The sequence below is a fragment of the Trachypithecus francoisi genome, unplaced genomic scaffold, assembly GCF_009764315.1.
Source record: "Trachypithecus francoisi isolate TF-2019V2 unplaced genomic scaffold, Tfra_2.0 Lachesis_group4, whole genome shotgun sequence".
NCBI classification, from domain to species: Eukaryota; Metazoa; Chordata; class Mammalia; order Primates; family Cercopithecidae; genus Trachypithecus; species Trachypithecus francoisi.
Window position 1 is genome coordinate 136,316,314 of NW_022681469.1, and position 23,649 is coordinate 136,339,962.

Here is a 23,649-nt window from a genome sequence, read left to right on the forward strand (position 1 = left end):
GGTCTATATAATATAAAGTGTGAATGCTATGTAAGGATATAGACAGAGGAGGGATCATTTTTCAGCTGGGATAATCATGGAAGGCATCAGTTATTAAGATTGTATATCTGGGCTTAATGCCCAGCTCATGGGGTTATTGGTAAGTGTTAAATTAGATCATGTACATGAAGTGCTTACCAGGATGCATGGAACGTAGTAAGCACTCGATACACAGAGCTTTTATTAGGAGTCATTTTACTTGGAATGCCAAAAAGAAGTGTCCTCAGCAAAGGTCCAGTGGCAGAACCACTTCATGCACCTAAGCATGGCAGTCCACAGCACCAGCTTCTGGAATGTTTCATTCATGATTATGATAGTGAGAGGTCAGGACTAGAGGGGCGAGCTTGGGCCCTGTGAGAACAGACACTTAACACAAGCTTAGGGAGTCTCAAATTTCCTTACAGGAAAGCAGGAGCCATTGCAGCTTTCTAGAAAGGGAGGTTCAACCGAATCAGAGCTCAGGAAACTTGTTTAGTGGTATCTTTGAGGGAAATACGAGCTGTGTGATCTGGAGTAAGAAGTCCTGTCAGAGCTATGGTCGGTCTAGCAGCCCTCAATGAGCAGGACAGCCAGAGGGACAGAGAAGTGCCAGAAATTACTCCCTTCCTGTTCCAGTCCGTTATTTTGTTGGCCACACTTAGAACAGCAAAGGGCTTGACACATAATTAGCTATCAGTATTTGTTTAGTGAATAAATGAAGTTGCAAATAAGAGAGGAAATAAACGAAAGCAAATCACTTGATTTATCTAGGATTGTGCGATTGCACAAATCTGGATTTCCTGGACAAACTGAACTTTGATGTGTCTGAAAATCTCCATCATTCATACACAGGGCCAAAGTCTTGCATATCGAATAGAGAAATATAATTTGTTTGTAAATATGTATGTGGGTAGAATTTTAATCATGTATTTATGATCAAGGTTAATAATTTAAGTAAATTGCTCAAGCGTGGTCAATGACATTACGGCCCAATATATCTTTTATTTTTTAATCTCGTAACAAACACTTAACTCTCACACAACATTGCACTTTTTGCCTTGGAGAAGAACACCAGCTCAAGTACACCACAATTAAAGCAAATGAACAGGTACAAATATTTTAGGTCCATAAAAAGACAAAAAGGCGTGGTAATTATCTTTACATGTGTGCATTCCGATCCTAACATCCCCACTGTCCACATTTCTCCACGATAATAGGAAAGAACATTGGCCTAACATCTATAGGAACGAATGCCCACTAAATGTCTAGTCAAAATTACACTCAAATCTATGAAATATATGAGATACATTCTAAGTTAAGTCAAAATCCCTCAAAATTTTAAATTGAAATATAATTCACATGCCATAAAAATAATCCCTTTAAACTGCACAATTCAGTGGCATTTAGTACATTCTAGACATTGTGTAATCATCACCATTACCTAATTCCAGAATATCTTCACCACCCCAACAAAAAAACATTATACCCATTGGCAGTCATTGCTATTCCCTCTCCCCTCTGCTTTTGGCAACCACTAATCTACTTTCTATCTCTATGTTTCTGTCTATTCTAGACTCCCTAAAATTTTGTACAAACTAGTATAATAGATTATATTCCAGCTACTGCGTACTGTAAAAGCATTTTTGCATTAAAAAATGGAGATGTGGTGTCTTTAAAGTGTCTTCAAAGAGTTAGAAAATAATGAGATTCCAAAGAACTCCAGTTTCCATGATCTTTTCACACAAAAACTTGGTATATATGAACTTACATGTGAGAGTTTGTGAGTGAGTGTGCTTTTTACAGTGTGGTTAATCCCTTTAGGGACATTTTTGCTCTGTCAGTTTCAGCTGAAGAAAACATGGTGAGAACCATCTTGACCACCTGAAAGCCAAATGGCCACTGAGCAGAATGGCTCACTTTGTTTCTATCAAGATTCTTTCTGCCCAGCTCTCCGTCTGAAAGATCATGAATGGGTTTGACCTGTGCTGGTGAGATCAAATGACAGCCACTCCAAGGTCTCATGTGTGCACAATGTTCCTTCTCTAACACATTTCAAGCAAACTGATGAAACACTGTGGTGCTGAACTATGTCTCATGTTAACAAATTCTAGTTAGCTATCCTATTTCCACTCAGAATGCGAGGAGTCCTTTTGTTAATCTCGCAATATATTCAAGAGAAGGTTTCATAGGCAAGCCAGAATTTGAGCTAGATCTCCAAGGCCAAGTTGGAGGTCTGTAGGGAGAAGCGCACTAAAACATAAGCAACGAATTTGGAGTAATTTTCATTCTTATGCCTCTCTACAATTTAGCAGAGATAACTACCTAAAATAACAGTAACACAACAGGAACCACCCGGAAGCTTTACTCAATATGTTTTCTTAAATAACTGCCTAGAAAGGATTCTGGGTTTCTGAGACCATTTTCCAAGATCCTTTGGAATTTAGAGTGTCGGAAAATTGCATTTAGCCAAGGCTGGTTGCTCCGTAAAGATCTTTTTTGATATAATACCATTTGAAGATATCACTTGGAGGAAGCAAATAAAAGTGGATGACTTAGAAGGAAGCTGTCAGCTGTCAACATGCTACTTCTTAATATATCCTTGGGGCTTACGGGGTCATCCTTTGCGTGGATTCCTGCTATTTTGGGCAGAGTGACTGGCTCAGATTCCAAGTTAAATGCTCCCACTGTTTGACCAGTAGGTGGCAGTTCAAAACAACATGAAACTAGTAAGTTCGCAGGGGTTTTAAGAAGTTTCCTCTTCATCTCTTATTATTCTCCAAGTAAGATCCAGTTTCCAGTCCCACCTAGGAAGCCCAAGCCTTCACCTGCAGGGGAGGAGCCCACTCATGCTGGGAATGGCCAAGGGGAAAACAAAACAGAACACACTGCACCTTCCATGTGCCTTCCCCGGGATGGTTCTTTTGTTTCCTTATGCAAACTCCGTGCCCACTGAGGATGCTTACCTCATTGGAATGCGTTCTGTTTTGGTGCTTGGCGCGATCAGAGGCATTTGAGAAAGCCTTGTTGCAACCTTCGTGCTCACAGACGTATGGTTTCTCTCCAGTGTGAGATCTCAAGTGTGTTTTCAAGTTTTCTAGTCTCGAGTAGGCCTTTGTGCAACCTTCAAACTAAGGACAACAGGTAAATCTGGATTACTCTGCACAATGGCAACAGCAGCTTATGCCTAGCATGCCCTCCAAGTTGATGAAAAACTGACGTTTCGAGGGTCAGCAGCTTTTCAAAACCCAGGAACAAAAAGTCCACTAAACTCTGCATTTATTGGGATTCAGATGTAGCCTGGTGCAGTTCAAGATAAAGAGTTTTCAGTGCCAGTAAAAGTCCTGAAGTTTTTTTTTTTAATAGACCCCTCAATGTGGACAATGGGTTTCATTATCTGCTCATTGATCTCCTCAAATTCCCACTGATTTCAGATTCAGCACAAAGTTCATTAATATAGCTTTGTGTCCATACAAAGACATGGAATTTGATCATGTTTGTAAAGGGCCTTTAAGATGTAAAGTACCAGGGCTCAGCGTGCCCAGTGCGCCTTGTGGGCACCTCAGTGAAGAATGCACAGCCTTGCAGCAGTCCCGTCCCACTCCATACGCCTATGCCTGAGGACTCACTAGGAAAGGAAGGGACAACTTTAAAATCTGGTATAGGGATTAGCTGTTTTAAAAGTCAACTTCAACTCTGTAAGTTGGAAGCTGGCACTTTGCCTTCTGAGCCCCATAGTACCATAAGCTGTTGGGCTGTGGCCAGAAGGGTGACCCTGTGTTCATTCCCAGTGCCAGCCACCACTGCCCCCTTGCCACTCTGCAGAGCTGTGCTGTCCAACTGTCACTCAAACACTCAAGCATTTATCACCAGACAATACTCTAGTCCTCTTCTCTCGCCACCCAACCACGCTTCCCCTGAGCTAGCGTCATCAGTCTGCACAGCTCTTATGAATATGGGGAAGGACCTACATGTGCCTGCCGCCCACTTTTGTACTCACAGTGCATTTGTGAGGCTTCTCGCCTGTGTGTCTTCTCATATGCACTACCAACATATACTGGGCTTTGAAGGGTTTCTGCTCTCTTGAGCAGTCCAGCCACCGGCACACAAACTCCTTCTTCTCTCCATGAATATGGTCGTTATTTATATGCTGGGGTTTGGAAAAAGACAAATCAAATGGAAATGTATTCATCATTACTGAAGGCAACAGAAGAAAATGCAGAAAATGCGCCAATCTTAAAAATCCTAAAGACCACAAGAATAACTTTGCCATATTACAGATTATAAAAATTCTAGTTAGTACACGTCTCAAGTAAATTTGCTTTTGCTAACTGTGTATGCATGATTCCTAACCAGCGGGAGTGGTAAGACCGGGATGGAGCCTGACATCCCAGGAAATATACCACAGTACATTGGCCATCTGAAGAGTAGGGTTCTATTCCAGGTTTGGGACCAGCTAGTTATGAAATGAGGTGAGCCACTGTTGACTTTTCTGAACCTCTGTCATTTTTCCTTGCCAAGGCTGGCGATCGAGGCTAAACAACTGCAGAGGTGTTCTCTAGCTCTCATGTGCTAGGCCATGGGTTAGCACCATGGCTCAGGCTTCAAAAAGGGAGGGTACACAGACACGCACAATTCCAGAACAAAAATACCGAAAGCACTTGCAAACGAAACTTTAGCTCAGGGTTAGTCAGACTGCTTCCTGAGTAAGAATTGCAGAGAAAAGAATTATACTGAGGAAGAGGACTGTGTGGTCATCATCAAATGAGTTACTCTTTCAGGGCCTTGGTTTTCTTCTTGTAGAAAATAAATGACTGGATTCGCTAGTTGCTAAGGGCCTTTCTACCTCTAAAATTCTATTAATACAGTTTTTAATATAAAGATGAAGTTCCCTGAATTACTTACCAATTCAAGGTTTTAGAATCATTAAATTTCTTGGATTAATTCTAATTGGGAACCATTAGAAACCTATTGCAGCACGAAAGGAAGAGAAGCTTCTTAATTTGAATCAAATTTAGGTCAATTTCAACAGGTTGAGCATACTATTTCAATGCCCACCTATAGACTACTGAAGACATTTGTATTCTAGATTGATGCTGTTGGTCTTTATTTTCTGGTGATTCTGCATTTTATTTGCCTTAATTTAAGGCTTGTGGGACCACTTTCTCAAGTATACATAGAAATACATCACCAAAAAACTTCGTTCAATAAGAGAAAGCTCCCTTTGGCTCCATGCCTCGCGTGGTAGTGACACAACCTCTCATTACTTTCCTGCTGAGTCCAGGGCTCCTAAAGCGGTGGTTGCTGTGGGTCTGAAAGTGAAGTTCTGCCCTCAGAATGGGCCTTTCCCAGTTACTCCACTAGATGGCCTACCGCTTTAGGGAAAAAAAAAGTTTTACAAAAAATGAAGTTTTCTGTGCTGTTTCTGGAGTTTAAAACTGGGTGAGGACAGAGAAAAGAAATTGTTGTTCTCTATCTCCTCTCCTTGGAGGAACTCCCAGAAAAATCTGATGAACAGCAGAGAGTCAATGGTACAACGCAGCACATGAGGAGACAGCCAGCGTCCCATCAGAAGCTCCAAAATGACACAGTGGTGGGGGAGCAACCCCACGGTAAACAGATGTGGGTTTCCTATGAAAAGCCAACCAGGCTCCATGTCAGTGTTTCTTAAAAGTTATGATGATGCACACAGGTATAGGAAGAGAACAGATATTCTGGACAGGGGACAATGTTCAATCTGCACACGTCTGCTTCTAGTACATCTTTGTGGCCCATACACAAGACCACGGCTTTCCCAAATGTGTGCTGAAGCCCAGCGTTGGAAACCAAGCTCACATCTTACAGAGGAGTTCTATGGATTCTCAAACGGGAATAAAATAAGTGATCACACAAAACCACTCCATAACAGTTGCTCTTGGTTTAATTTTCCAAGTCATTGGAAATAAAGCTTGGATCCTTGGATTAATGCACATGAAAGGGAAGCAAAAAAGGGAGGGAGGGAGGAAGGAAGCAAGGAAAGCAAGCAGAGAGTGAGGGAGACAGAAGGAATGGGAAGAATAAGGAAGGAACACAGGAGGAAGAAGGGAAAAGTTAAAATTGGGAAACTGAATTACAATTTGTGCTGAGCCAACTGCTTAAGGCTGGATCCATGTCTTAGTAGTTCCCTGTTCTCTCTCATGCTTTTATGAGGATGTGCTGGGTGCCACTCACACCAGGCACTGTGCTGGGGAACGTGACAGAAACGATTCTTGTCCCCAAGGAATTAAGTCTATCAGAGGGAAACCGGTCATGGCTTGAATTACTATACAATTATGGTTGTGATAGGCATTATGAAGGGAAATAACAGGGTGTTATAAAAACATGTAATGGGATCCTAAGTCAGTGTGCAGCATCAGGAATCAGGGTCCGCTTCTCCAATGAAGTAGCATTTAGAGCAGGACCTGAAGGATGAGTAGACACACCAGGTGTGCAGGGAAGGATGGGGTGGGAGAATGGGACACTAGAGCAGACCGATGACACCCAAGTACCTGCAAAAGAACAGAGCCTAGCGCCTTTGAGGAACAGGGTGAGGGCCACGCATGGCAGCAGAGAACTGGCCAGGGAGAGATTGCCACTGCTTGGCATGGCGAGAAGGCATGAGTTTTCTGTGGGTCAAGTGGACATCCGTGGGGTAGGTAAGCTTGGGCTAGCTTGCCAGGGCTCACCTAAAATGCTGTGTGCTCAGTAACGTCTCCAGCAGTGAGTATGTGGGAAATATCCCTGCATAAAAACTCACATACACCCCAGAGAAAAGCCAGGCTTGCATGTCTGCCCCTGAGGAGGAGGGCATCAGGGAAACCTGGTGCTACTCAAGGAAGCAGGGGTGGCTAAGAGGGAGGTGCCAACAGTGGCCAGCAAAGAAAGAGACTCTCATCTCTTCCTTTCCTGTCTCATCCAACACAATGGAGGAGCTGGACCCTAGAAAGAAAGGGAAGCCATCTCCTGGAGGCCCTCCCATGCCCCGGCTCCTTTAGATGAGGTGGCAAAGGGAGGGCAAACAGCCTGCCAGTTCCCTTGACGCCTGTGCCTCACTGCTGACAGGGAAGGGAAGGCTCTGGATTGGACCTGACATTGGAGGTTTAAATTGGACACTTTAATAATCCTAAGTGACTGGGAAGGTGTAGACTCTGCCTACAATGGTGTTGAGGGACTCCAGCACTGAGCAGAGAAGGGAGAACCGGCAACCAGCGGAGAAGGGCAGTGCCTGGAAAAATCCTAATCATTTTGTATTTACACCGCGCCCAGCTTCTTCTACCTTTGCTACTGAGACAATGTGTGGAAATTTGAGTGGTGGGAAATCCCACGCCAGTCAGCAAGCATGAACACCCTGGTGTTTTCTCCATGTGGGGAGGGGTGAGGGGAACTTATGCTGGGCCCTTAAAGCAACCTCATTTTCAGTAAGGTTAGCATCTTGGGAATGTTCCCTTCCCACTCCCTTAGACCTGAGTCCCAACTAATATATTTTTGCAATTTTCTGGAACTGCTCTTAGGTTCAAACTTGCATTGAGACCACAGTTATTTTTCTTTAAATGAAATTCTACACCTAGGAGGGTGGGGAACCAAGTCAATCTTCCTCTTCTTTACTACCTAAATGCTGCACAGAGGATGTAATCAATTGCTATAAGGAAAAAGGGAGTCATCTTGCTGCCTGTTTAAGTAGTTCAAATGTATTTTAAGCTTAACATATTTCCTAGCACTAGATTTCAAGTGAAAATTAAAATTCTAAGAACTCACAGATTTCACATGTGCATGTGTTCTAAATATTTACTTTCCTTTAAAAATCTGCATTGGGCCAGGCATGGTGGCTCCCACCTGTAATCCCAATATTTTGGGAGGCTGAGTCAGGAGGATCACTTGAGGCCAAGAGCTCCAAGACCAGCCTGGGCAACATACACAGACCCCATCTCTAAAAAAAAAAAAAAATCAGGGTGTGGTGGCATGGGCTTGTAGTCTCAGCCACTTGGGAGGCTGAGGCAGGAGGGTCACTTGAGTCCAGAAGGTTAAGGTGGTAGTGAGCCAGGACTACACTACTGCACTCCAGCCTGGGAGAGCAAAACCTTGTCTCAAAAAAAAAAAAATAATAATAATACATTGCCCTCTGCAGCAAGTGTTCATCTGAGGGCCTATATCACGGTAGGCAAAGTGCTGGAGGGCAGTGGAGGATGCATTCCAGACCAATTTCTGATGACTTGTGTACCTTTGATAGACCAATTCACCTATTTGGACCTTACTTTTCTCATCTGTAAAATTAGAGTAATGAATTAGATCAGGTGTTGGCAAACATTTTCTGTAAAAGCTAGATAGTAAATATTTTAGAGACTTTACGGCGCTGTAAGCAGCCACAGACAACATTTAAATGAATGGGTTATCTGTTCATTTCTGGATGTGGAAAACTTTCATGTGTCATAAAATATTATTTGACCTTTTTTTCAACTTTTAAAGAGTATAAAAACCATTCTTAGCTCATAGACCGCACAGAAATAAGCAGCAGGATTTGGCCTATGGGCCACTGACTGCTAACCCCCAAACTGGATGAGCTCTGTTTCCTTCTCATACTAACATCTAACAGGTGAGCCCTCAAGCCTGAGAATGCAAAATTAGAAGGAGGTATGTTCTAGTGCCAGAGAACAGAAAAGGCAGTAGGAAGGACTGAAAATCAGGATCCTGTGCTATAAAAGGTACCCCAAGGAAGGGAGGGCCATACATTAGGCCAAACTTCACTGTTCGCATCATATTCCTAGGACTAAGTAAAAAAAAAATTCTTTTTCTCACCAAAATCCAAGGTAGATAAGAAAAGTGATAGGCAATGAATTCTTAACATTCAGTGGATGAACTGACCCTGTATGAAGCTGGCCTGAAATTCAATGGGCACGAGTTTATTTGTGGTTTCATTGAAAATTTGACTTCACAGCAGTGAAAATGTTAATCAAATATATAAATAATTTAATTGGAGGGAAAATAATGCATGATTAAATTCCAAACTAATCCAACACATAGACATGCAATTTGCCAGAGGCCCGAGAGTCAGAAAGAGATAGATGGTGTAAATTACAATGTGGCATGCCAACTCTCTCGGCGCGGCCACTCTGAACTCTCCCTGTCTGAATAAACAGGGCCAGGACATGAGGACCAGGCAATTTCCCCAGAAAAGCCAAGTCCCGACACTGAGCTTCCCAATGGGTCCGTGTCTTCAGTTTTCCAATTGGGGCTGCAAGCATTAGCCTTAGGGAACTGGTGACTGAGGAAGTGAACACCTCATGAGCCCATAGCAAACCAACAAAGTGATGTTTTTTTAACTGTCATTGAATGGGAGCAAAATGAGCCAAGACAGTATTTCTTCCACTCCTTTGGGGCTCTGGGAGCCCACAGAATGGTGGGAGAAATCATAAGCCTGTTTAGCAATCACGGAGGCAGCAGGTGCTTCTTTCTTTTAAGGGAGTTTCTTTGGGAAGCTGAGCCCTGGATGTCCACCAAGGAGGCTTGGAGAGCTACAGGAAGAAACGCGAAAGTGAAGCTTTTCTTTCACTAGCAGCAAAATAGATGCCACAATGGACTTCACTGAGCTAATCAGGGTCCTTTCTTCTCACTTTGTTATTTCACTATTAGCTCAGAGCAGGCAGTTTTCCCTCGGTCTGCTCCTAACCCTCCAGATGAAAGCATGCATGCAGTCCACGGCTCGCAGCTCTCCAAATAAAGCCGCCATTCACGCAGCTCATGAGGCTGGGAAGTACACTTCTGCTTTCCTTCAGTCTCCTCTCCACCAATTCCCACTCAGAAACACAGTTCTCTGGATCGATAAGTGTCCTCCCTTCTAAGTGACTTCTTCAGAATGCTACCACATGGCTCAAATGTGTGTGTGCAAGATCTGCACATCCCCATTCAAACCCTGCCCGAGGGAATCACTAATCCATAGATATACACCTGGCTGCCTCAAAAGTCTGTCCACTCTTTACATCAGCCAGTTTCTTAACATCAAGAAGGTGAATTCCACGGTTGTAATAAAAATATTACCTTTAAGCACCGCTAAAAACAGTGGAGGGGGGAAATGGAAAGCTTCAGGCTCAACCCTCACCAATTTCCAGACAGCTTCCCTGTGCATGTATGTTTCATGCCAGTCTTTCTGTCAGTATCTAATGTTTCTCAAATTCCACAGAACTGCTTTACCAATTTAAAAGGGTTTCTACAAAGTACGTTGCCAAGTTCATCACAGCACAAGCTACATGTAAAAGCAAAACATATGGTCACAGTTTTCAAATATATATGATCTCTCTCACATACACACAAATACCCATGTGCACACACAGGTGGTGTTATGGCCTTCATAGAAAATAGAATAAGGGCTTAAAAAGCAGTGTGTTCCATATATAAACATCTAAGAAAATGGAGCAGCATTTCCGCTGGCAGTTCACGGGGTTCACTGGTGAGTCACTGGTGGAAGGCTGGGCACACTTGCTCCACCCCCAGTTGTATTTCTAATTCATGCCTTTGCTACATTTCTCTCTCTTGAACCATTAAGAGGCCACCATTTGTTGTGGTGATTGTATTTTTAAAAGGCAGAAAATAAAACTTAAGCACTGTCTTGTCAGAACGTCAAACTGGAAATGTTTGATAGTTTCAAAATCTTTTTATGTTACTCTACCAGGTTAGCTCATAAATGCGGCTTGAGTTAATTAATATACTGAACAGGATTCAATAATTTGAAACTTCTATGGGATTTGCTGGGAAAAGATATTAAGACAGCCTTCTACTTTGACATAAGATGGGATATAAAGAAGTAAACAATTTCAAGTAAGCTCAATTTTCAGTGTTTCTTGACTTTATGTTATAAGCCTATTACTCTTTAGGTAGTAGTCCAGAAATATTTCTGAAAAGAAAAAAAAATGGGAAAATAATTTAGAATCTTATTAAATATAATTTACATTAAAACTGATTTGTGGGAAAGACTGAAATGCTTTGCCTAAAAGAAAACTTTCCACAAGAATCTCTCAAACCTTTCTACCTGAAATAAGGTCTATACCTTCCAGTTTTGTGTATTACTTGATAAATACAACATTTTTGAAAGTTTAGCAACTGTCATGATGTGGATTATATTGGGGATACCTTGTAATTGGATTCCTAAAGGATTCACTAGGCAGACACAGAAAGAAACATGAATCACAGACTATCAGGACTGAAATAGGCCTTATATCTCAATATGCACTTTAATTTTAGATAAATAAAATAATTTAAATTGTTTTGGTGGCACCCATCAATCTTCCTTCCTAACAGATTATTTAAAAACCTGAAATAGCCTGCTGTGGGAGGGATCTCCCTGAGACTTCACAAAATGCCCGTTTCAATTCAAACTGGTTAATAAAAATATCAAGGCATCTTTCAGTTTCTGACATAACTATAAAATTATACCGGAAAATACCCAGAGGACTCAAGACTTTGGGTACAAACCAGCATTCTCTTTATAAAAATAAGGCAATTTCTTATTTCTGATTTGTGAATATTAAGAATTAGGATGAAATAAAAAATATGCTTTTTGGTTAAAACTGAATAAACAAATGGATTCTTCCCAGCTGTTATTTGAATCCTGCTTTTAGGTACAAATGTGTAACAAAATTATTTTTTCTTATGTGTAAGAAAGGCAAAGTTCTTTAACAAGGTAAATGTTTTATATTAACAAAGAGCTTTATAATGTTAGATTTGGATGTGGTCCCCACCCCACCCCATCACCTCCCCAGAACCCCCAAGAAAAGCTGGACTAGATTTCACTGCAGCAGAACACTATAATTTCACATTTAAAAACAAAAGTCTATAAAAAGGAATGAAATACATACACATGTGACAACATGGTTGAACTTTTGACAGCATGCTAAATGAAAGAAGCCAGTCAAAAAAAGAGATAAATACTACATGATTCCATTTATATGAGTGTCCAGAATAGGTAAATCTATATACAAAAAATGTGGGTGAATGGATAAATTGGGGATGACAGCAAAAGGGTATGGGGTTTCTTTGTAGGGTAAGGGAAATGTTCTAAAATTCATTGTGGTATTGGTTGCACAGCTTTGAGAATATATCAAAACATACGAATTGTTGTGTATTTTAAATGGATGAATTACATGGTAGATAAATTATACCTCAATAAAGATATTACCCACCCCCCCCACCCCACACCTCCAAAGAAAAGCTCACAAAAGTATACTTGGTGATGAAGTCTGGTACCAGGAAATTGTGGGAGAGTAAGGAGAAGGTTGAAGGAACAGCCAGGTAGAATGGAATCTGACTTCCCCAAAGCCACACCTCTCCTTCACACTGACTGCGGTAGGGCCAGCAAGTGTTTTCCCACCAAGCACAAGACTGCATCTTAATCACAACTTCTGCTACAACATACACAGACACACACACACACACATACACACACAGATGGGTTGAGTCAAAGTGGAACATATTTTATTTTTTTGAGACAGAGTGAGACAGAGTCTTGCTCTGTTGCCCAGGCTGGAGTGCAGTGGCACGATCTCGGCTCACTGCAACCTCCACTTCCTGGGTTCAAGAGGTTCTCCTGCCTCAGCTTCCAGAGCAACTGGGACTACAGGCATGCGCCACCACGCCCAGCTAATTTTTGCATTTTTAGTAGAGACAGGGTTTCACCATATTGGCCAGGCTGGTCTCCAGCTCCTGACCTCGTGATCCACCTGCCTCAGCCTCAAAGTACTGGGATTACAGGCGTGAGCCACTGCACCCAGCTGTGGAACATATTTTTGTGATACAATATTTCCCGGTGGGTTTCATACTGGCCTCAGTTAACAACCTGGGAACCTCACATAAATGACAACTTCTCTGTATTCCCGTGTCCTCATCGTCCAAGTTGTACAGATGACTGGAAAGATGGAGAAACCTAAATTTTGTGCAGAGTTGTTAACAACAAAACCAAAAAACATCATACACTAACATCAGTTCAAGTATGCAAAATAGTGCATGATTTGAAAAAGCAGATAGTTTCTAATCCATGATATACTCTAAAATTTACTAAAGATGCATGAAAAATGGACACACTGTTAATTCAGAATCTCTACCTTTTCAGGTTTGCTGTTACCTTGGATTATATAATAATTAGATATAAATGTAAAATTTGTAATACAATTTAACTGGCTGACTCTCCACCTTACCCTAAGGAATGCACATGTCGCAGGCTCAAACTCATATAAATAGAATCACAGGACTGACTTACTATTAAGGTGACCTAAAAACTGAAGGAAATGTGAGTTTTTGAGAACAGTTTCTAAGAGGTAAATATTCATAATATTGATTGATGTGATTTATATTATTTAGGTCAAAATGAAGCATCCTCATTCTTGAAAGTGCCTTAAGGGCCCTGCTATGGTCTGAATGTGTCCCCCTCTGAAATCCATACGTTGAAACTTAATCACTAGTGTAGGTGTATTAAGAGGTGGGGCCTTGGCCAGGCACGGTGGCTCACGCCTGTAATCCCAGCACTTTAGGAGGCCGAGGCAGATGGATCACCTGAGGTTAGGAGTTTGAGACCAGCCTGGCCAACATGGTAAAACCCTGTTTCTACTAAAAATACAAAAAATTAGCTGGGCATTGTAGCAGGTGCCTGTAATCCCAGCTACTCGGGAGGCTGAGGCAGGAGAATCACTTGAACCTGGGAGGTGGAGGTTGCAGTGAGCTGAGATCACACCATTGCACTCCAGCCTGGGCAAGTCCATCTCAAAAAAAGAAAAAAAAAAAAAAAAAAGAGGTGGGGCCTTAAGGAGGTGATTAAGTCAAGAGGGCGGAGCCCTCATGAATGGGATTAGTGACCTTACAAAGGGGCTGGAGGGAGCCCTCTCCCTTTCTGTGTGAGGACACAGCCAGAGGCTCCAGGTATTAGGCATAGAATGAGCCCTCACCAGACACTGAATCTGCTGATGTCTTGACCTGAGATTTTCCAGCTTCCAGAAAGTGAGAAAACAAGTTCTATTAGTTATAAATTACCCAGCGTTAAGATATTTTGTTTTTGCAACAGAAACAGACTAAGACAGGCTCCTAATTCCTTCTCTTAAAATTTTGTCTTCTGAATTCTAAGTTATTTTACTAAAACGAAAATGTAACTGTTCTCTCTTAAGAGGCTTCTCTTACCATGTAATAAGGTGCCTTTTGTTAAAGAGCTTCTCAGAGTTTCTTTCCTGGAGTGGCCTGTATTTAAGTCCCATCGCGATTTTACGTGGAGATGTAAAGTGACGTCTGCAAGCCATTCTAAGATCCTGTGCACATCGTTTCTACAAGTTACTGGACAGATTTGATGTTTTACCGTATCCTTTTAAATATCAACTTTGTTTCATTCAAATGACAACAAAACCAGTAAATTCCTTTTAAGCAAATTGATTAGGGGCTTAATTACCAAAAAGAAAGATACAAAGAGTTAAGCAAGTAAGGATTCGGTAGTATCTATTCTAGAGATAATTTAAAAAAAAAAAAAAAGACTATTAAACACAGATAGGCAAAATTATTTTAACTGTGTAATCATGGAACGAAATTATTTGGAAAACCATTCTCCAAAGAGGCACCTTCTATTTCATCTCTGCAATGAACAAATCCAGCAAACATGGTAAGAGCCAAGGTTCCTGATTTGAGCTCTAGCCCCAAAGGAGGTACAGTTAAATCCCAATTTCCTGTTCCACAACTGGCTCCTAGATGAGGAAAAGAGAAAGGCCAGAGGAGCTAAGAAAGGGGCTATAAATGCAACCTCTCCGAAGGATCAAATGAATTCGTCACTCATATGCATGGATCCTTCCAACAAGTCTAGCATATGGAGAAAGCATTACCATCCATTGCAATTGCATTTATCTCCAAGTTAAGGATTTCAGAAGCCAGACTGTATCCCAGAGCATTAAAATTCCCTCACCTATGGGCTTGGTTTTCTGCCAGATTCAGAAAAGAGAGTTAATGGATAGTTTCTCTCTATATTAACAGCAACTTTACTATTCAACCTGTTGTCAAAATAATGCTTATTTTGGGCTGGGTGCAGTGGCTCACACCTGTAATTCCAATACTTTGAGAGGCTGAGGCGGGAGGATTGCTTGATCCCAGGAGTTCAACACCAGCCTGGGCAACATAGTAAGACCTCATTTCTACCAAAAAATAAAAATAAAAATTAGCACATGCCTGTAGTCCCAGCTACCTGAGAGGTTGTAGCGAGCTGAGATTGTGCCACTGTACTCCAGCCTGGGTGACAGAGCAAGACCCTGTCTTCAAATAAAAGAAAACATAATGCTTATTTTGCTATTAAAACTTTGAAAGGTAGGACAAATAGGTAATTTTAGGGTGCTTAATGCTTGCTTACACACACACACACACACACACACACACAGATGACTATCCCTAAGAAGAACAGAGAAGATTTAATTTTTAGTCTCCCTGATTACAAAGGTAGACACAAAGTTTTCCTGTTGGAAAAATCAAGCTACTAGGAGTACCATTATCTAGAGGTACATAAAATGTTAGCCTTTACTTCCTAATTTGTATGATTTCAGCAATCCGCATGAAGCCCACGCATACTCTAGTAAAGGATCTGAACATGCAGCGTGATTCTGAGAAAATTCAAAAGTTAAGAACAAAATAAAAAATGTAAATGAAAAATGAGATCCAACTTTGAATGGGCAGTCTCTGTCCTCAATGCCCTACGAAAGCAACCATACTTCCCCCACATCACCGAAGTCTGATTCTGAACATGAGAACAATTAGCTCTTGAACTGGCATTCAAGTTTAGAAATTCTGATATAATTTTGTTCACTAAAATATAGGTTAAAATAGTCACTGATACCACAAAATGTATTTGGATTTCAAGTGGATTTGGAGAAAGTATTTTTAATATTGAGAGAAAAGTTGACAATTTGTTTTAATGGAATCCTTTGAAGATGGGAGGTAGAGAAGTGTTTCTGGTACCAGCCACAGTCCAAACTACATCCACGGTCATGGCTCTCCCCGAAGGCCTTCTGCTCGTCATATTGCTAAGGTAGGGTCTTACATGGTAAGTGCTAGAACTTTCCATTGGCAGTTAAAAATAGATTAAGGGAAGTGTGTGTGTGTGTGTCTGTATGTCTGTGTGTGTAGAGACGGATGGTGACTGCTGATCACAGAAGCACAGGCACCTCTCAAGAACTACTGGAAGAAAGGAAGGAGGCAGGCAAGTAGGCAAAACTATCCATTTGGAAATCTGCCCACAGTCCCTGCTGAGCTGACTCATTCATTCACTATTCACTCAAAGCTTATTTATGATATGACAGTTACCGTGCTAAACACTGAAAAGGCAAGACAGAATAAGACATGTCCATTGGATCTTATCCAAGGTTGTCTGCAGGAATGCAGAAACGAATACTGTCTAAAAATTAGCCTTCAATGCACAGACGCATTTGCTTGGCAATTAAAAGTAAGCTACTCAGAAGAATGCATGATTCTTTTCCTTCCCTCATGCTCCCCACATCATAGAAAACTAGCAGGCCCATTGCCCAGGGCTGTTCCAGGTTTGTCCTACCAAACCAAGGTGGAAAGCAAGCCCCTCTACTTCAGCATGCTTTTCAACCTGTAGAAGTATCAACTCTTTTCATTTTTCAATCAACTCTTATTCACAAGCCACCCTGGTGTGCAGTACTTCTCTTAACACCTCAAACCCTTATTAACAGTACATCTAAGTATATAAAAGCAAAATCTCCATACACACAATATGTTCTATACCTACATGTTCTATACCTACATTGCAATTTTCTTTAGCTTGCTAGTAGAAGGTAGAGTTTAGAGAAAGAGCATAGGCCCAGACATTAGGCTATAGGGATTAATTCATTTGCGTGCCATGGGCAAAGCATATATGAGACATAGGCATTGTGCCTGAGTCTCAATAAGGTGAATGGGAAACAATGGGAAAGGCACTAATAAAATAGTGAAGAAGGGAAGGTTTCATAAACAGGGTAACTGAGCTGAACTCAGAAGGAAGAAAGGGAGGCTGACACAGGAAAAAGTGAATTGAGGAAGAAGGGAAGAGAGATAGAGAGGCCCAGTGTTAAGAAAAAAAACACAATGTGTTGGAAAATGATGCCAAGGGTAGGGTTGGCGAATGTGTGTGCGTGTGTGTGCATATGTGTGTGTATGCATGCGTATGCGTGCACATGCTGGTGAGTGGCTGTAGGATGCGTGCTGCAGAGGCAGCCTGGGGAAAAATTACAAGGGGTATTGAGTGCCCTAAGGCAACCAGATCCCAGGCAACCAACAGCAGGTTTTAAGCAGGGCAAAGATCAGATTTGTGCTTATAAAAGGTAACTCTAGCAGCATCACAGAGGCACTAAGCAAAGACTGGGCAATGAACCCATCTAGGAGTTGCTATAATCATCCAAGAGAGCTGTGACCTTGAACGAGAGCAGTAGCCAGGAGGATGAATGGTAAGGGGCTAGATGTGAAAGACATTATGGAATAATTTGTGGATGATGACTTAGAGAGAGGAGTAATAGGTGATACCGAAGTCTCCAGCTTGAAAGATCTGAGACAATAACAGCATTGGAGGGCCAAGATATTTGGTGACAATTACCCTTCTGTGTGGAACATATCACAGTGGAGATGCCTCCAGGACATCTCTGGTAGAAAGAGTCCACAGAGAAGATAATCCTGGACATAAAGATTTGAGAATCTAAGAAAGACTGCAGCTGATGGAGGAGTGTGGGCCCCTTCCTCACCCCATGTTATCTTTGGTAAACTAAAAAACACCTACACAGTATTTTAAAGATTTCACAAAGCCCAATTTGAAAACCCCTGACCAATGGAGATTGTATAGAGGATGAAAAAGGAAGAAACTGAAAACAATGAGGAGATCAGTGTTTTAAGAGATAGGGAAACAAAAAAAGAAACTAGAGGAGAGAACAAAGGACATAGAAAATGGCATCATGTGGGGTGTCTTTGGAGGACTGCAACAGAAGAAATTAAGGTAAGGAAGTGTTAATTTAAGTTCTTTGCCAGTGGTAGCTTGCCAGCTCCAGTAAATTTGGGGGGATGGAACAGGAAAGACAGAAAATGTCTAGCAATATGTTGGAGTGTGGGCTTATGCAGGAAAACTGGTTCATTTGAAATTCCTGTGCTGTAAGGGGCTAAGGAGTTGCAAACAGAAATCAATATAGCACTTGAGTTTTAAGCTGTTTGTTGTTTTGAACTTTTTGTCTCTCCCATGCTGCCAGCCAAATTCAGTTCTGTGCAACAGCCTTTCATCGAGGAGGCTTGCTGCAAAAGTGAGACTGTGACCTCACCTCAGAATGCAGATGAGTGGTCACCAGAAGTGAGCTGGATGTGGACAAACTGTCCTGCAAGAAAAAAGGTGGCGTGAGAGGAAACCTGAGGACCACATTGACCTGGAGGCACACCTGACCACCCCTGGAACGAGGGAGACAAAGCAGAGCCAGGGCCTTAGAGGAAAATGCCCTCCAGAGGCTGGCAACGTAGAGATCCATAGCTGGAGACATGTGGTCACGTCTAGGATGGGGTCACTAAGCCAGGATAACTTGACCTCCTGCAGTCCTTCTTCAAATGCCACCTCCTTACAGAGACTCATTGCCCCACTCGATCCTGGTCCTGATGACCCCACTTACTGTCCAACCTCCCAGTCCTTGAACTCTCCACGCCCTACCCTGCTGCTCTCCCTTTTTTCCCGTGGCCCTTATCACTTCCAGCACACTATAATTTACTGACTGACATTGTTTAATATTTATTGTATGCTCCGCCCACTAGAATGTGAATTCCACACAGTCAGGGATTTTTATCAGTTTTGTTCAATGATATGTTCCAAGTGCCTGGAACAATGCCCAGCCTGTAGTAGGAACTCAGTAAATACTTGCTGGAGGAATGTGTTATTAGAAATGTGTTATTGAAAACAACAAGCTTTGGAGCCAATGCGGTCCCAGGCCTCAGTATACTCCCAATCAGCTGCCTGCCTTAGATCTGTGCTTTGAGAATCAGAAGCCACAGGAAACGGAAGCAATTTCCTGTGATTGCTGTATTCCCCACAATCTGATAAACCTCAGCATCACAGATGCCTGTAGGGTCCACCAAGGAGGGCCTCCTTTCAGATGACAATTTTAGACTGGGGTTCTGAGTTAGTCATGACATAATTCTGAGTTATCTTAGTTGGTTCCTGTTTGTTATAAATGAAAAGAACTTTAAAATTTATTTTTGCCCACCATGACAATGTTGACATTAACTGTGGGGTAAGGATTCTGGCATTTAAATGGCAACCCTAACTTTCAATGTTATGTTCCACTGGCTGTAGAAAAAAATAATCTGATGCTTTATCGCAGGTTTCTCTTGAAATAATTCATTAAAGCATCAGATGAAGGAGGAAAAAAAAAAAGTTATCCTTGACAAGATTAAGCTACACTCTATCTCACTGGAATTTGGGCCCCTAGCTATTGTTTTTGTGGAGAGTTTGCACAGAGATTTCTTCCCAATGCAGTGCTGTTAATGAACAGACAACTAAAGAGCATATTTCCTCCTTAATCTGCTTGTGGAAATCTCATTAATTGAATGGAAATTTTGCCCCCTACCATGACTAACGTGTTTGAAGAGTCAGGAAAGGGAAGTAAGATTGGTCCTACAGAGTTTTCTTTGGAGAAATAAAGAAGGCACTTTACCTAGAAACACAGGTTTAAACTTGGCAGTTTAAAATAAATAAATAAGGGTGTGTGTATGCAAAATTCTGTGGTCCTTCCAAAGGGGAACTGGGAAGAAAGCCTGCCTTATGCTAAGCACCATTCTTTACATGGTGAAATCACTCCTGGGGGAGGGTGACTTTTCTTGAATTTGAGCCATTTCTGCAATTTTGTTTTCTTGCTTTGTCTTTTACCTCCCCATCAAAGTAAGAATTTCATTTCTCAAGAAGTATTAATTTATTCTTCAAAATATGTTTTTAATTTGGGACTTTGATTCCATAAAACTTATTTTTATAAGCAGATTTTCTTGGGAATATTGGGCCGGTATATATTGCATAATCATTCAAGTCTTTACAATCTTTCATTTGACACTTCAGGCACATGCCTGCGACATATACGTGGCTATCATAATGATCTCCACATTGCATATGAACAGAATATTAATTTACTGTGATTATACCAGAGCAACTGGTTAAAAGTTTATGAATTTCAGCACTCTCTGGGGAATAAATAATGAATGTGCTTGCAAAATAAACCAGACTGAAGTTAACTGAAACTCAATGTTTGGCCAAATTTTGTCACCTGGATATTTAAAGTAAAAGTGTCCTGTTAGTTATTTTATCTAAAGTACATGCAAAATGATACCTGTATATTTCATTTGTCAGGTAACACAATTGTAATACAAGTATCAAGAGCATAGGTTGTTTAGCAAAAAGTCAAGATGGGTCCCCTGGTCCCAGGCTGTAGATATTAAGGTCCTTGCCACCCATCATGGATGTGAATCCATCTGTCGTAGATGTGGGAACATGGCTGCTTGCATTATGCTCCTTCCTGGTTTATCTTCTCTCATCTGTTTGCAAGAACCTGGTGTGTAGGCTGCAGACACTGGGCTTTGGCTCATGCCAACTCCTCTGCCTGGCCTGCTTGTCTGATGTCTTTCTACTTGGTTGCCTCCTCCTCCTCTCAACTCAGCTCCCACAGGAGGGTTTTCCTGATGTTCAGAGGGGTTCAGAAGCTTACCTAATAGTGCACCACGAGTTTGCAGCATAGGTAAGAACAGAATTCAGGGCTAAACTTTCTACCCACTGTGCAGATGTAGCTGAGGAAAAAAGTGGTAACTTCAAGGTCAAAAAAGTTTGCTCATGTGTGAGAAAGAGTCAAAGGGTTCGACAGAAGAGAACATTTCCCAAATGCCTTTTAATTAAATGCTACAGAAAATGCACAGAAGAGAAGGGGTGCTGTGTACCCATTAAAATAAACGAGAGGAAGAAAAGAAAGAAGAAAGGCAAGAAGGGAGGGAGAAAACCAAAAGCATCCATGCAGACCTGCAGACACAAACACACACAGTGTACTGCGGATACTCTGATTATACTTGGAACATATTCCAAGATCCTGGACTATGGGGCACTATCAAAACCAGTAACCAACATTACAAGGGTTAAATTAGTTATCCTTGATTGGCAATGGGTCCGACCTCTGCTAACTGGTGGTCTGGAAGGAGATATCAAATCTAAGTGAAATTCCCTTTCAGTGTAAATGGTAAATTTGCTCTGTTTTGATCCCAGGGCCTGTGGTTCAACTCTCAAGAGGGATGTGTTAACACTTCATACAGTGGATGGAGAGAATATTGCTATTTTTAGAAAATTTATTTTTGGTGGCTAAATGCCTTTAAACTATATGTTCATACATTTATATAAACTATAATTCCGTCTTTATTTCAGTCTTGATCCTTTCTTATTAAAATGAGCTGGCTAATTTTCCTAAATTATTTCACCATTTAAAAATCATTTGTTGGAACAAGGATTTTTTTTATCCTCGAGTCCACATTAGAGAAAAGGCCTCTCTCAGAGCCACGGCCAATCCACTTTCCCAGTGGTCTTCACTGAACATCAGCAGTTCAAACACACCCAACCTGTACCTTTAAAATGCTCAACACAGAGAATTCCCCAAGGGTTAGTCAACTGCTGGCTCATATACAAAGAAAATACTGTATTTTGCTCTGAAGAGCTTTCTGAATCAATTTAAACACAGTGAGACAGACACAATATCCCAGAGAGAGGAAAACCTACCTTATTACATTCCTGACCCAAGAGAAAGGATTTGCCCTTAGGACATAAAAGGAATCTGAGGGGGTATGGGGGAAGAATTATCTAATCCTAAACATAAAAACAGTTCATAATGCAGCATGACAATGCTTTTAATCGCTGACATAATTGTAATATGTATATATAATATGATACAAGAAAGGTAAATGCAGCTTGCTTTTCAGCCTTAAAGGCTCTCTTCAATATTCAACTTAAGGTCTTCTGGATTTTACGCATGCTCGGGGGAATTTCCAGGGGGAGGTAACGTGATATTATAAGGATTCTTTCTCAGTAAGATCACATCTTGTTCTGATTTGATTTGATGCATCTGTATGTGGCAAGTGTGGTAAAGTGAAACTGAGCTCTGTGAATGCAGTGTTTTACAATTCCTCCTTGATTTCCTGTGCAAGTCCATGTGGCCATAAAACAATGGGCAGAAGAACTGGGATTTTTATTTCTTCATATGGGAAAGCTGCTGGGAGAGACACTCCCGTAATCTCAGCTGTGAGTGGTGTGGGCGTTCACTGTTTTCGTTTCAGGGCTATATAAGATATATTTTTTAATGGGAATTGAGTTTTTCCCCCAGACGTTTCCATACATGATATAATGTAAGCCTATGGTACCATCTCCCAGGAAGGAATGGCATCCCTGATTGGTTGGAAGGTTGATAAAGAAATCTGACATTTTGAGAAGTTCAGCTTTTTTTTTCTTCTTATTTAACATTATTTATGGAAAGAATTTTACAACACCCTTAAAAGTCACTAGTGGTGGCTGGACTTTACCAGCTTTGCAGGCTGACATTTTTACACTAGGCATGGCTGGGACCTAGGAGTTCTGCAATGTTCACATTTTATTAAAGTGAACGCTATTGACAATTCTGGCAGACGCCAATGATCATTCCAGAATACAGAGTATCAGACCCACTATTGCTCTTTGTGGTCATATGATTTGATGAGCAAAAGAAAAAAGTGTCCAAGGAACAGAAATTTAAAAATAAAGAAGGAAAGAACTGGTGTTCTGGCTGGACGTTGTGTGTGTCCTAATTCTCCTGAACATCAAAATCCCTCAAATGATACCTTCTGCTATGCATTCTAGCTGGGTTTATTTTGCGTGAGCATGGCTTTGACCCCTTCTGGACTGCTTCCTGAGTAGAGGAACTGTATCACATTCATCCTGGTACCCCACAGGCCTTCACCCTGACTTCCACACAGCAGGTACTCAGGAACTGGTGCTTGGTACAACGTAAATATATAACTTGAACCAATAATCTGTTTTCTCATATTTCACTGTAGCTGGAGTTCAGCTGTTCACCAATCCAGATGCACTGAAAAGATTTTCTCAGTTTAACTCTAATATTGACATTTTCTTGCTCTACCTCAGAGGAGGGAAGCTTTTGCTCTAGGGCAGAAGACATCTCCTATATGCCGGTTGCACAATTAAAAACTTTTAATTCCAATTTTAATTTAACCTTTTGCAAAGGGCAAGAATTAGGCATTCATTTTGGTTCACATGTTGTCATTAAGCTGGCTCCACCAGGTCATTCTAGGGTAACGCTTGGAAAGAGGTGGTAAAGGATGGAAATGGTCATGAGGGACTTAGAGGAGCCAGGAGCTGACTTCATTTATTTTATAAGTAAACTGAGATGGCTGAAGCAATCAATCTATGGCACCTCTTCTAAGGTATTCACACCATAGGCTCAAATTCCAAGCATGTGACAGAGAACACTGTATTTTCTTTATACATATTAAAAAAAAAATAGCTCTTTTACTGCTTCTTATCTGAAGTGTCCAGAAAGCCTGTAAAAACCATTCAAAAGAAGCCCAAAATACGCTGCA

At 41.3% G+C, this 23,649-nt stretch overlaps 1 protein-coding gene across 1 annotated transcript in view; it reads right to left on the bottom strand.

The window, feature by feature from the left end:
- The window catches only part of GLI3 (GLI family zinc finger 3), a 279,810-nt gene that overhangs the window by 13,592 nt on the left and 242,569 nt on the right, over nt 1-23,649 (bottom strand). The window contains exons 11-12 of the mRNA XM_033193853.1: nt 4,016-4,165; nt 2,982-3,146 (exon numbers count right to left, since the gene is read on the bottom strand). Of these exons, the coding sequence (XP_033049744.1) occupies nt 2,982-3,146; nt 4,016-4,165 (315 nt within the window). The remainder of the gene's footprint in view (nt 1-2,981; nt 3,147-4,015; nt 4,166-23,649) is intronic.